The 13,191-nt window shown below is 46.4% G+C and overlaps 1 protein-coding gene across 2 annotated transcripts; it reads right to left on the minus strand.

Moving 5' to 3' along the window:
- Positions 1-231: 231 nt before the first annotated feature.
- Positions 232-10,466, minus strand: LOC129701967 (T-cell-specific guanine nucleotide triphosphate-binding protein 2-like). Of its 2 annotated transcripts, none has more exons than XM_055643423.1 (2): positions 9,502-10,466; positions 232-5,454 (listed from the first exon to the last, which is right to left on the minus strand). In XM_055643423.1, exon 2 carries the CDS (start codon positions 5,445-5,447, stop codon positions 4,248-4,250), a length of 1,200 nt encoding a protein of 399 aa, XP_055499398.1. In that variant the 5' UTR covers positions 5,448-5,454; positions 9,502-10,466; the 3' UTR covers positions 232-4,247. The 2 variants fall into 2 exon arrangements, with proteins under 2 accessions (XP_055499398.1, XP_055499397.1); XM_055643422.1 differs by having other exon boundaries at positions 9,474-10,464.
- Positions 10,467-13,191: the final 2,725 nt, after the last annotated feature.

Here is a 13,191-nt window from a genome sequence, read left to right on the forward strand (position 1 = left end):
GATGTGGCCGGACACCGGACCCAGGTCAACCCTGGCCCCCGGGGCCACATCTGGCGCTGTATGTAGATGGTCCTGTCTCAGCCCGATTCTGGGACCATTTCCTGTTAGGACCGTCCTTTCCCCCATCCCCCACCTGATCGCTGGGGACAGAGCGGGATAGTTAAACATGGTGGAAGGGATGTTGCAGGTTAATAGAAGCCGCTGCATTCAACAGATGACAACACTGTGGTGTAAGATTTAATGTATTTATTGACAACAGCAAGCAATGGAAATGTCTGTACATTCAGTAACAACTCTGTGGAAATGACTCACTTGAATAGGCATTGGGGCACAGTGTTGTACTGTTGCCCCCAGACCCATGAGGTTGACTACGTCTAAACAGTGTTCACAGCAGTGGATCACAACGGGAATGGCCCGTGAACAGCAGGCAGCAGGTGATTGAACAGGCGAATCTATGGAACTCATTGCCACAGAAGTCAATGGACATTTTCAAGGCTGTTAGATGGATTTGTGATTAGTACGGGTGTCAAGGGGGCAGGGAGGAGGCAGGAGAATGGGGTTAGGAGGGAGAGATAGAGTAGCCATGATTGAATGGCGGAGTAGACTCGATGGGCCGAATGGCTCAATTCTGCTTGTGTCACTTAAAAACATGATTGGAAGCGAAATATAACCAATAGTACACTCTCGGCTATTTCTACGTGAATAGATTTATACTTTAATAAAGGGGGAGTAACTCAGTGTTGTGTCCTGCCAGGCTAGCACATTATTTCCCACTACATGTGGAAGCGTCTATGTGCAGTTAAAGGGAAAGAAAGTGTCATAAAGGTCACGATTTATCTAACAGGGCAGGAGGATGGGAACCAATGCAAGGAGACAGTGGGCCGTTAATCTACATATAGATTAGACCAACCAAATCGGTAACAGGACTGAGGAGGAGGAATTTAGGAATGTACCAGACTAAGTGGGACCCGTTGGGTCCCAGCATCACACGGGCGGGCTGGTCACCCAATGCAATATTCCACCTATCCACCAATTCCAATATAGGTGGCCAGTGGGGGGCATTCTGGAGCGCTAGTTTGGGTGTTGTGGGCTGAAGGGACTGGTTTCCAGAGGGCTAGTAATGGACATTGTGGGCCGAATGGATTATTGGGCTGATGGCTCAATCACTCAAGCCTGATGTGCTGGCAGCTCACTCACTCACGGCTGGTGGACTGGGAGTTGACTCACGGCTATTCCTTGAAATTCCATTTCAAGCAGGGTGCAAGACCACCAAATTCAAGTGCAGTTTTTTACCACTTCAAGCAGGGTGCAAGGCCACTAAAGACAGCGAGTCGTGACCTCTCCCTCCTGCATCATGCAGAGACTGAGCCACGCCCACACTTCTGCGTTTTATAGTCCCTCAACCCTCCCACCAGAAGGGGCGTGGCCTTCATGGCATGATTGACACGAGAGAGAATCTCAACATTTTTTAAACATAATAACCCTTTTATTTTTCATCGCTGAGAAAAATCCACTGCACCTGAGGAGAAGAGGGGGACTCTGAGTAAGATGGCCAAAAATTACAGCCATACGTGGTAGCTTTTTTTCTAAAATCAATCTAAACGCAAACAGGTCAAGATTAGACTTTTAATTATATAGAAGGCAAGGCAACTTTAATGAGGGAAGGCAACTTTAATTAAGCAAGGCAACTTTAATTAGGGAAGGCAACTTTATATAGGGAAGGCAACTTTAATTAGGCAAGGCAACTTTAATTAAGCAAGGCAACTTTAATTAGGCAAGGCAACTTTAATTAGGCAAGGCCACTTCAATTAGGCAAGGCCACTTCAATTAGGCAAGGCAACTTTAACATTTCCAAACCAAAGGCAAAACAGCTTTAGCATTTGCAAACCACATTAAGGGCACTGACAGGTCAGTAAAACCACTCACAGTTTAGTAGACATGTGTTCAGTGTTATTCACAGCTCAGACAGAGACGTGACCCTCTCGCTCCCCCATCTTGCAGAGACTGATGGAGGCACTCAACACTTCTGGTTTTTATAGTACTCCGGAAGGGGTGTGGCCTTCAGGAGAGAGCATCGCAACATTTTTGAAAAACTAATAACTATTTTATTTTTCATCGATGGGAAAAATCCTCTTGTCGTGCGCAGCGGTGTGGGACTCTGAGTACGATGGCCAAAATCACAGCTGTAAGTGGCAGCGTTTTTTCTAAAATCAATATACAGACCAGGAAGTGGTCAAGATCAGACTTTTAGTAATATAGATAAGGGATGATTTTCTGAGCCAATATGTACAGGAACGGACTAGAGGGCAGGCCATTCTAGACTGGGTATTATGTAATGAGGAAGGATCAGACTGCGATCTTGTTGTGTAAAGCCTAATGGGCAACAGTGACCATAATATGGTGTGATTCATGGTTAATTCAGAGACTAGGGTCCTGAACTTAAAGAAAGGCAACCGATGACGGGAATTTTAGGATACACTAGCAAATGATACTTAAAGGATTGACGGTGGAGATGCAATGGCAAAGATTTAAAGATCGCATGGATGAATTACAAAAATTGTTCATCCCTGTCTGGAGAAAAAATAAAACGGGGAAGGCGGCTCAACCGTGGCTAATGAGGATAATTAAGGATAGAGTGAAATCCAAGGAAGTCCCTTACAGTCAGAAACAGGTGAATTTATAATGGGAAACAAGGACATGGCAGAATAGTTAAACAAGTACTTTGGTTCTGTCTGCACTAAAGAAGGCACAAACAATCTCCCAGAAATACTAGGGGACCGAGGATCTATTGGGAGGGAGGAACTGAAGGGAATCCACATTAGTCAGGAAATGGTGTTGGGTAAACTGATGGGACTGAAGGCAGATAAATCCCCAGGGCCTGATGGTCTGCATCCCAGAGTACTCAAGGAGGTGGCCCTAGAAATTGTGGATGCATTGGAATGTTCTGTCGACTCTGGATCAGTTCCTGTGGACTGGAGGGTTGCCAATGTAACCCCACTTTTAAGAAAGGAGGGTGTGAGAAAACGGGGAATAATAGTCCAGTTGGCCTTACATCGGCAGTGGGGAAGATGCTTGAGTCGATTATAGAAATATAGAAAATAGATGGAGGAGGACGCCATTTGGCCCTTCGAACCAACATCACCATTCATTGTGATCATGGCTGATCATCCGCAATCAGTAACCTGTGCCTGCCTTCTGCCCATATCCCTTGATCCCGATAGCCCCTATAGCTCTATATCTAACTCTCTTTTAAAGTCATGCAGTGAATTGGCCTCCACTGCCTTCTGTGGCAGAGAATTCCACAATTCCCAACTCCCTGGGTGAAAAAGTTTTTCTCATCTCAATTTTCAATGGCCTCCCCTTTATTCTTAGGCTGTGACGCCTGGACTCCCCCATCATTGGGAACATTTTTCCTGCATCTAGCTTGTCCAGTCCTTTTATAATGTTATGCGTTTCTATAAGATCCCCTCTCATCCTTCTAAATTCCAGTGAATACAAGCCCACTCTTTCCTCATATGACAGTGCCGCCATCCCGGTGATCAATCTCGTAAACCTACACTGCATTGCCTTAGTAACAGGGATGTCCTTCCTCAAATTAGGGAGACCAAAACTGTACACAATATTCCAGGTGTGGTCTCACCAGGGTCCTGTACAACTGCAGCAGGACCTCCTTGCTCCTATACTCAAATCCTCATGGTATGTAGGCCAACATGCAAATAGCTTTCTTCACTGCCTGCTGTACCTGCATGTTTACCTTCAGGGGCCGGTGTACAAGGACCCCCATTGCACTTCATTTTCAGGGAGTGCAGCGTAGTTTCACCGGGTTAATTCCCGGGGTAGTGGGAGTGACATATGATGAAAGAATGGGTCGACTGGGCTTGTATTCACTGGAATTTAGAAGGATGAGAAGGGAACATAGAAACATATAAAATTCGTAAGGGCTTGGACGGGCTAACTTTAACCCAGAGAGTTGTGAATCTGTGGAATTCTCTGCCACAGAAAGCAGTGGAGGTCAATTTACTGGATGTTTAACAGATTTAGATTTAGATCTTGGGGCTAACAGAATCAAGGGATATGGGGAAAATGCAGGAACGGGGTACTGATTTTAGATGATCAGCCGTGATCATATTGAATGTTGGTACTGGCTCGAGGAGTCGAATGGCCTACTCCTGCACCTATTTTCTATGTTTCTATGACATTGCAGTGCAAGGTGTATGAGGGCCACTGAGCTAACGCTAATGACTCGTCTAGTCTAACGCGCTATTGGCGAGGTGTTCAACTGATCGCAAACGGCTGTCCAGATAATCCTTCAGAAACAGGAAGGTAAGCGCCATCGAGGACCCTGCACCACACAGCCAGAGTGGGACAGGGCTGTCATTGGGCCAGCGAAACAGAGAGTCCCTGCCTGTGCACCCCACCACTGTACAGCCCAGTGTCACCGCCCCCAGCAGCAACTTGGGGACCAACACCTGCCACTTGTGTGGTGAGGGTCGGTCCATGGCGGCTTTCAGTAGTGACACGGGCTTGGCCACTGCCCTGGACAGGATTCCCAGCTCCCGCTCACTGATGCCCAGCTGTCTCCGGAGATGTATCCACCCAGAAACCATGAACAGAGCAGCAGAGAAGATAGGAAAGCGTGGGGCCAGCAATACGCCCAGTGGCCCTGTCAGCAAGACACAGATCCCGATTCTCCACATCAGTATCTGGCGTCTGGGCCTCTGTATTTCCTGCCTCATCCTTGGGATTGCCAGACGGATGGCGGTTGATTTTATCTTCGGGAGATCACTGGCGAGGGCATTTTGTAATTTGGGAAAATCATATCCTGTCACCTCCAGACCGGAGATCAGGAAAATGGCCGGTGGGTCAACGCTGACCCGATGGAAGTTGTTGAGACAATCCTGGCGGATCTGTCGCTGCCCTTCCCCGAAGTCAGTGCCCTGCATCTGCATGGAATAGGCGTCATTGTCGATCTTGGAGCGGATGTAGTAGAAACCTTTCCCCTGTTGCTGAATCTTTTTGCTGAGTTCCCCGTCACTCTCTCTGAAGCGGGACTGGGACACGATGATGTAAAAGTCATAGCTTTCAAACTGCACCTGCTTCAGGTAGCGGCTCATCTCAAAGCCGAGTGAGTTGGATCCGGGCAGATCCCAGAGCTGGACATTGGGCAGAGAGGGGTAGGGATATCCCACTGGATTCACACTGGCTTCATAACCCCCCACCGGAGCCGCTCCCTGGTCGCCACTGCGGACACCCCTCATGGTGTTGATGAAGGTGGATTTGCCGGCCCCGCCGTCTCCCAACACTGCGATGTTAATCGGCACATTGCCCGAATCCTCCACCCCCTTTATCCGCAGTATCGGTGACGCCACATCTCCGTTACTGTACCCGGTCTGCAGGCTCCTCATCTCCGTGTCGCTGAAGTACTTGGGCAGCATTGACTGGGCCATGTTATTCCTGGGGAGAGATAGATCCACAAATAAAGACATAATCTGGGAAAAATGCTATTCAGATTCATGAGGATGTTGCCAGGCATTAAGGGCTGAGCTACAGGGAGCGGTTGAGGAAGGCTATTCCTTGAGGCGCAGGAGGATGAGGGTGATCTTCTAGAGGTGTGTACAGTCATACGAGGAATAGATACGGTAACTGCACAACTTTACCCAGAGTAGAAAAATCAAAATCCTGTGGACCTAGGTTTAAGGTGAAAAGGGAAAAGATTTAACAGGAACCTGAAGGGCAACTGTTTCCACACAGAGGGTGGTGGGTGTATGGAACGAGTTTCCAGAGGAGGTAGTTTAGGCGGGCACTATAACTGCATTTAAAATACATTTGGACAGGTACATGGATAGGAAAGGTTGATCATCATAGTCTTAAAGTCACCCAGTTTGTAAACAGGCCCTTCGGCCCAACTTGCCCATATTGACTAACATGTCCTATCTACACTATCTCTTTTCACCCATATACCCCAAACCTATCCTATCCATGTCCCTAAGATAGACACAAAAAGCTGGAGTAACTCAGCGGGAATGGCAGCATCTTTGGAGAGAAGGAATGGGTGACGTTTCGGGTCGAGACCCTTCTTCAGCTTTTTGTGTCTATCTTCGGTTTAAACCAGCATCTGCAAGTCCTTCTTAAACTATCCATGGACCTGTCTTATTGTTTCTTACCTGTTGCAATAGTCCCTGCCTCAATTACCTCCTCTGTAGCTCATTCCATACACCCTCGACCACCCTTTGTGTTACAAAGTTACTCATCAGATTCCTATTAAATCTTTTCCCCTTCACCTTAAACCTGGTTCCTGATTCCCCAACTCTGGGCAAGAGACTGTGTGTCTACCCAATCTATTCCTTTCATGATTTTATACACCTCAATAAGATCACCCTCATCCTCCTGTGCTCCAACAAATGGAGTCCCAGTCTACTCAACTTCTCCGTACAGCTCACACCCTCGAGTACTGGCAACATCCTCGTAAATCTTCTCTGTACCTATGGAAGTTATATAGAAGAATATATAGCAGTACTTAATTAAAACATTTATCATAGCAGCAGATGTCAGCTATTTTACGTAATCAGACATCACCTTATTTTACCTAGCCTCACGAGATTGTTAGCAATTTAGCAGCACTTAATTAAATCATTGATCTAGTATACAAGGCACTAAACAAGTTACTTATTTCTACTTTTGCATCTTTGTATTCTTAATAAATGCATTTGTATCTTTGTACTAAACCTATAAACTAATATGTAACATTATAATATGGTGTGTGTAACCTTGGTTGAAGCTGGAACCTAATGGTGGAGAAGTAGACATCGCTGGGAGATTAAAGTAACAGATGGAATATAACGGTGGCGAAGGGGGAAGAGATAGGAGGGGAAATGTAAAGTTTAATAAGACTGAAGCAAGGTCGGAAGTTAATGGTGGCGAGACAGAGAATATTAGAATCGAAGATAGATTGATGCAAGAGGAGTACAGCATGCAAGATAAAGTAGAAGAGATATGGCTGGGAAATTGTAATAAAAAGCTGCCTGTTTCTGTAAATTAGTGAACGGACAGGTGGTGTCATCTCTGAATGTTCCAGCCGATGTTTGCAAATAAAGGCTTTCGTCTTCTTGAAGAATTCTCCGTGTCTGTGTCATCTTACCCAATCCTGAGTCTCATAACCATGACATACCCTTTCCAACTTGATGTCTTTCCTACAACATAGTGCCAAGATCTGAACACAATACTCTAAATGTGGCCTCAACAACATCTTATATTCATAGCAAAAGGATTTGAGTATAGGAGCGGGGAGGTTCTACTGCAGTTGTACAGGGTCTTGGTGAGACTAAACCTGGAGTATTGCGTACAGTTTTGGTCTCCTAATCTGAGGAAAGACATTCTTGCCATAGAGGGAGTACAGAGAAGGTTCACCAGACTGATTCCTGGGATGTCAGGACTTTCATATGAAGAAAGACTGGATAGACTCGGTTTGTACTCGCTAGAATTTAGAAGATTGTGGGGGGATCTTATAGAAACTTACACAATTCTTAAGGGGTTGGACAGGCTAGATGCAGGAAGATTGTTCCCAATGTTGGGGAAGTCCAGAACAAGGGGTCACAGTTTAAGGATAAGGGGGAAATCTTTTAGAACCGAGATGAGGAAAACATTTTTCACACAGAGAGTGGTGAATCTGTGGAATTCTCTGCCGCAGAAGGTAGTTGAGGCCAATTCATTGGCTATATTTAAGAGGGAGTTAGATGTGGCCCTTGTGGCTAAAGGGATCAGGGGGTATGGAGAGAAGGCAGGTACAGGATACTGAGTTGGATGACCAGCCATGATCATATTGAATGGCGGTGCAGGCTCGAAGGGCCGAATGGCCTACTCCTGCACCTATTGTCTATGTTTCTATAACTGCATTATGACCTCCCAACATCTATACTCAATATGCTGAATGATGAAGGCCAATGAGCTAAAAGCCTTTTTGACCACCTGATCTACCTGCGACTCCACCTTCACGGAACCATGCACCTGTACTCCTAGGTCCCTCTGGTCTACAACACTTGCCAGAGCCCCAACATTCACCGTGTAGATCCTGCCCATGTTAGACTTTCCAAAATGCAACACCTCACATTTCTCTGTATTAAATTTCATCACCCATTCCTCAGCCCACCGTGCCAACCGATCAAGATCCTGCTGTAATGTTTTACATGCATCTTCATTATCTGCAGTACAACCCATTTTTGTCTCATCTGCGATCTTGCTGACCTTGCTGTGTATGTTCTCATCCAAATTATTGATCTAGATGACAAACAGTAATGGTCCCAGCACTGAACGTTGTAGCACGCCACTAGTCACAGTCCTCCAGTCCAGGTTTAGAGGGATGAACTTGATACAGGCATGTGGAACTAGTGGACTTTGGGCATTTTGTTGGCATGGGCAGGTGGGCCGAAGGGCCTGTTTTCTTGCTTGGGCTCTCTGATTCTGACTCAAAGACTCTGTGTCCTGAGGAACTGGAGCTAAATCCTGATGATTATGTATAACTCTGGCTGAGACTGGCGGGGAGAGACTGAAATCAGACAGTGTGAGGCACATTCTGACTTCACTCACACAAACTCCACCAGTGTAACAGAGACCCGTGAACAGCAACACACAGACACTCAGCAACACGCCCCAATCTCAGTTTTAGATTTAAAGTCAGACATGCAGCTTGGAAGCAGGCTCTTCAGCCCACCGAGGCTATGCCGACCTTCGATCACCCGTCCACACTAGTCCATGTTCTCCCACTTTCTAATCCACTCCCTAATCCCGCGGGTCCACAAACCCCACATCTGGAGATGTGGCTTTCAATGCTTCAGCTTTAACGTGAGAGGGGCAACGAGTTAGATAGAGCTCTCGGGGCTAGTGGAGTCAAGGGATATGGGGAGAAGGCAGGCACGGGTTATTGATAGGGGACAATCAGCCATGATCACAATGAATGGCGGTGCTGGCTCGAAGGGCCGAATGGCCTCCTTCTGCATCTATGTTTCTATGTTTAACGGAGATGTGCGGAGCTAAGTTTTTTACACAAGGGGTGGTTAGTGTCGAGACTGGAGATGGTCGATATACTTGTGGGAATAGAGAGGCTTTTGGAGAGACACATGGATATACAGGGTATTCAGGGACATGGGTCACATGCAGGAAGGGGACTTAGTTTATTTTGGAATCATGTTAAGCGCGGACTAATTTGTACTTTTCTTTGTTCTAAACCCCCGCCCACAATGCTGAGTTCCGTCACCACCCGCAGGCCCCAAACAGTTCCCGGGGGTCAGGTACCGCCAAGCCGCTTGTTCTCCCCGCTCCGGGTCCCTACTGTTCGGGGACTGTGTACATCCCTCTCCCGGGGCCTCCTCTCACCCACCCTCTCCACCCCACTGAACAATGCGACTCAGCAACACGGGCTAAAGCAGCGACCAGCAGCGGCGAGACCAGCGGGGCAGGAGCGGGGTCCACACACTCACCTTGTGACGGGGCAACCTTGCAACTCACCGACTGCACTACCGTCCCGATCCGGGATCAGACTGTTTCAGCGCCGCCTCGCTCACTGCGGGGATGTGGAGTGGAACAGCTCGACTGAAAGTGAAACCCAGCATTTTCCCGGAAAGGGGCGGTTCTGCAACTCTCTCACTGGCCCAGATGTTGACGGCAGCGCAACCTTCTGAATTGTTGTAGTGGGGAGGGCAGTACTCTGAATATCGCCAAGCCACCACATTGGACAATTTTACATTCTTCTTTTTTTTTTAAATCAAGCCAATTAACCTACAGACCTGTACGTCTTGGGAATGCGGGAGGAAACCGAAGATCTCAATGAAAACTCACGCAGATCACGGGAGAACCTGTTGTACTTCAGTTTGAACTATTGTATACATTTGTGGTATATCAGATCAGTTTAGTTATCAAAATAAAGCTTTTCACTGTTCCTCGGTACGTGTGACAATATTGAATAACCTAATCCTAACAACACCAACAACAGATGCTGGTTAAACCGAAGTGTTGGAGTAACTCAAGTGGCATCGCAGACAACGGGGGTAAAAGCGTGCCCAATGCCACCTTCGTGTGAGGCTACATCAGGCCGATTGTTGAGAGCCAAGGCACGTGGGCACCAGGTGTCATTACCTGCTGAGGTTCCACCTGTCCCTGGTTTTGCGAAGGATGGGCCTGGCGCAGGTGCCACGCATTGTACCAGTCGTCTGTGGAAAGGTTCTTCCGGACCAACACCTTTGACCACAAGTCGATCGGGCAGTGGTCAGCACGGAACGTCCTGCAGGCACTGCAGGGAAAGGACTCGATGGATCCGGTGGCGTAGTTCCCAGAGCAGACTGCCCAGCTTGTCTGGCAAAATTGGAAAGAGCCATAGTTTTCAAGGGAAATTGGACACTTGGTTCGGAAAAAGAGAGAGATCTACAATAGTTATAGGCAGCATGGAGTAAATGAGGTGCTTGAGGAGTATAAAGAATGTAAAAACAATCTTAAGAAAGAAATTAAAAAAGCTAAAAGAAGATATGAGGTTGCTTTGGCAAGTAAGGTGAAAGTAAATCCAAATGGTTTCTACAGCTATATTAATAGCAAAAGGATAACAAGGGATAAAATTGGTCCATTAGAGAGTCAGAGTGGACAACTATCTGCAGAGCCAAAAGAGATGGGGGAGATACTGAACAATTTATTTTCTTTGGTATTCACCAAGGAGAAGGATATTGAATTATGTGAGGTAAGCGAAACAAGTACAGTAGCTATGGAAACTATGAGATTCAAAGAAGAGGAAGTACTGACACTTGAAAAATATAAAAGTGGATAAGTCTCCAGGTCTTGACAGGATATTCCCTAGGACATTGAGGGAAGTTAGTGTAGAAATAGCAGGGGCAATGACAGAAATATTTCAATTGTCATTAGAAACGGGAATAGTGCCGGAGGATTGGCGTACTGCGCATGTTGTTCCATTGTTTAAAAAGGAGTCTAAGAGTAAACCTAGCAATTATAGACCTGTTAGTTTGACGTCAGTGGTGGGCAAATTAATGGAAAGGATACTTAGAGATAACATATATAAGCATCTGGATAAACAGGGTCTGATTAGGAACAGTCAACATGGATTTGTGCCTGGAAGGTCATGTTTGACTAATCTTCTTGAATTTTTTGAAGAGGTTACTCGGGAAATTGATGAGGGTAAAGCAGTGGATGTTGTATATATGGACTTCAGTCAGGCCTTTGACAAGGTTCCTCATGGAAGGTTGGTTAAGAAGGTTCAATTGTTGGGTATTAATGGTGGAGTAGCAAGATGGATTCAACAGTGGCTGAATGGGAGATGCCAGAGAGTAATGGTGGATGGTTGTTTGTCAGGTTGGAGGCCAGTGACGAGTGGGGTGCCACAGGGATCTGTGTTGGGTCCACTGTTGGTTGTCATGTACATCAATGATCTGGATGATGGTGTGTTAAATTGGATTAGTAAGTATGCAGATGATACTAAGATAGGTGGGGTTGTGGATAATGAAGTAGATTTTCGAAGTCTACAGAGAGATTTAGGCCATTTGGAAGAGTGGGCTGAAAAATGGTAGATGGAGTTTAATGCTGATAAGTGTGAGGTGCTACACCTTGGCAGGCCAAATCAAAATAGGACGTACATGGTAAATGGCAGGGAATTGAACAATGCAGGTGAACAGAGGGATCTGGAATAACTGTGCACAGTTCCCTGAAAGTGGAATCTCATGCAGATAGGGTGGTAAAGAAAGCGTTTGGTGTGCTGTCTTTTATAAATCAGAGCATTGAGTATAGAAGTTGGGATTAATGTTAAAATTGTACAAGGCATTGGTTAGGCAAATCTGGAGTATGGTGTACAATTTTGGTCGCCCAATTATAGGAAGGATGTCAACAAAATAGAGAGAATACAGAGGAGATTTACTAGAATGTTGCCTGGGTTTCAGCAACTAAGTTACAGGGAAAGGTTGAACAAGTTAGGTCTTTATTCTTTGGAGCGCAGAAGGTTAAGGGGGGACTTGATAGAGGTCTTTAAAATGATGAGAGGGATAGACAGAGTGGACGTGGATAAGCTTTTCCCATTGAGAGTAGGGAAGATTCAAACAAGCCGTCTACAGTGCACATATATATGATAAGGGAATAATATTTGGAACAAGGTAAAGCCCAGCAAAGTTTAATGTGATCCATGTAGTTCAATGTGCAGTTATATCACCTCGTTTTGTGTTTGCTAATAGCATCACGTGACAGATACCATTCTAATCACTGTTAACACACACCCTACAGTCACGTAGATTTGTTGGGTTGAGAGATAAACCAGCGACTCGGAGACGCCCGGTCATTCAAACTCCAGCAAGGCAGCAGCTGACCACAAGCCCAGATCTCCGCGACTCCTGGCTCTCCTGCAGGTAACGTGGACATGTTGTAATGGACTGCGCTATATTTAGGAGCTCTATCTAGCTCTCTCAACATCAATCGAATGGCGGTGCTGGCTCGAAGGGCCGAATGGCCAACTCCTGCACCTAATGTCTATTGCCTGGACCTACCTGATCTCACGGATGCCAAGCACTTTAATTCCCCTGCCCATTCCCACACTGACCGTTCTATCGTAAGCCCCATCCATTGTCAGAGTGAGGCAAACCGCAAATTGCAGGAACAGCAACTCATATGTTGATTGGCAGCTGACACCGCTATAAATATTGATTTCTCTAACTTCAAGTGACCCTTCCATTCCCTCTCTCTCCATCCTTCCCCACCCAAGTCGTACCAGTTTCAAAGTCGTCTTGTTGAGTCTAATTGAGACTATTTCTATTTCTGATCTCCAGTACACATCGTTTTCATTCACCGGATGGATTGTTGTGTGCGTGTGAGTGTGTGCGTGTGCGCGTGCGCGTGCGTGTGGTCACTGGCAATGGATTGAATAAATGGGGGAGGGGGGAGGGGGTTGTTCGGTGTACAATATTTAGACACGTTTCTTACTGCGATATTCCCGTCTTTTGTTCCACATAAACTGCGAGTGGAAATGAAACAGCTGCTTAGATGGGGCATTGTGTTGGCACGGACCAGTTGGGCCAAATGACGTACATTGATTAACAGGGAGATACTTTGCTGCCTTACATACACCTCTGCTACAGAAAGAACCGCCAGCAACCTCTCTGCTTTCCTCTAGGAGAACACACACAACTGAAGACAAGGAGGAGCCCCGGTGCCCAG

Source organism: Leucoraja erinacea, chromosome 12, assembly GCF_028641065.1.
Source record: "Leucoraja erinacea ecotype New England chromosome 12, Leri_hhj_1, whole genome shotgun sequence".
NCBI classification, from domain to species: Eukaryota; Metazoa; Chordata; class Chondrichthyes; order Rajiformes; family Rajidae; genus Leucoraja; species Leucoraja erinaceus.

What these genes read in the sequence shown, in the direction of transcription:
- LOC129701967 (XM_055643423.1), bottom strand. Translation starts at nt 5,447, where the DNA reads ATGGCCCAGTCAATGCTGCCCAAGTACTTCAGCGACACGGAGATGAGG.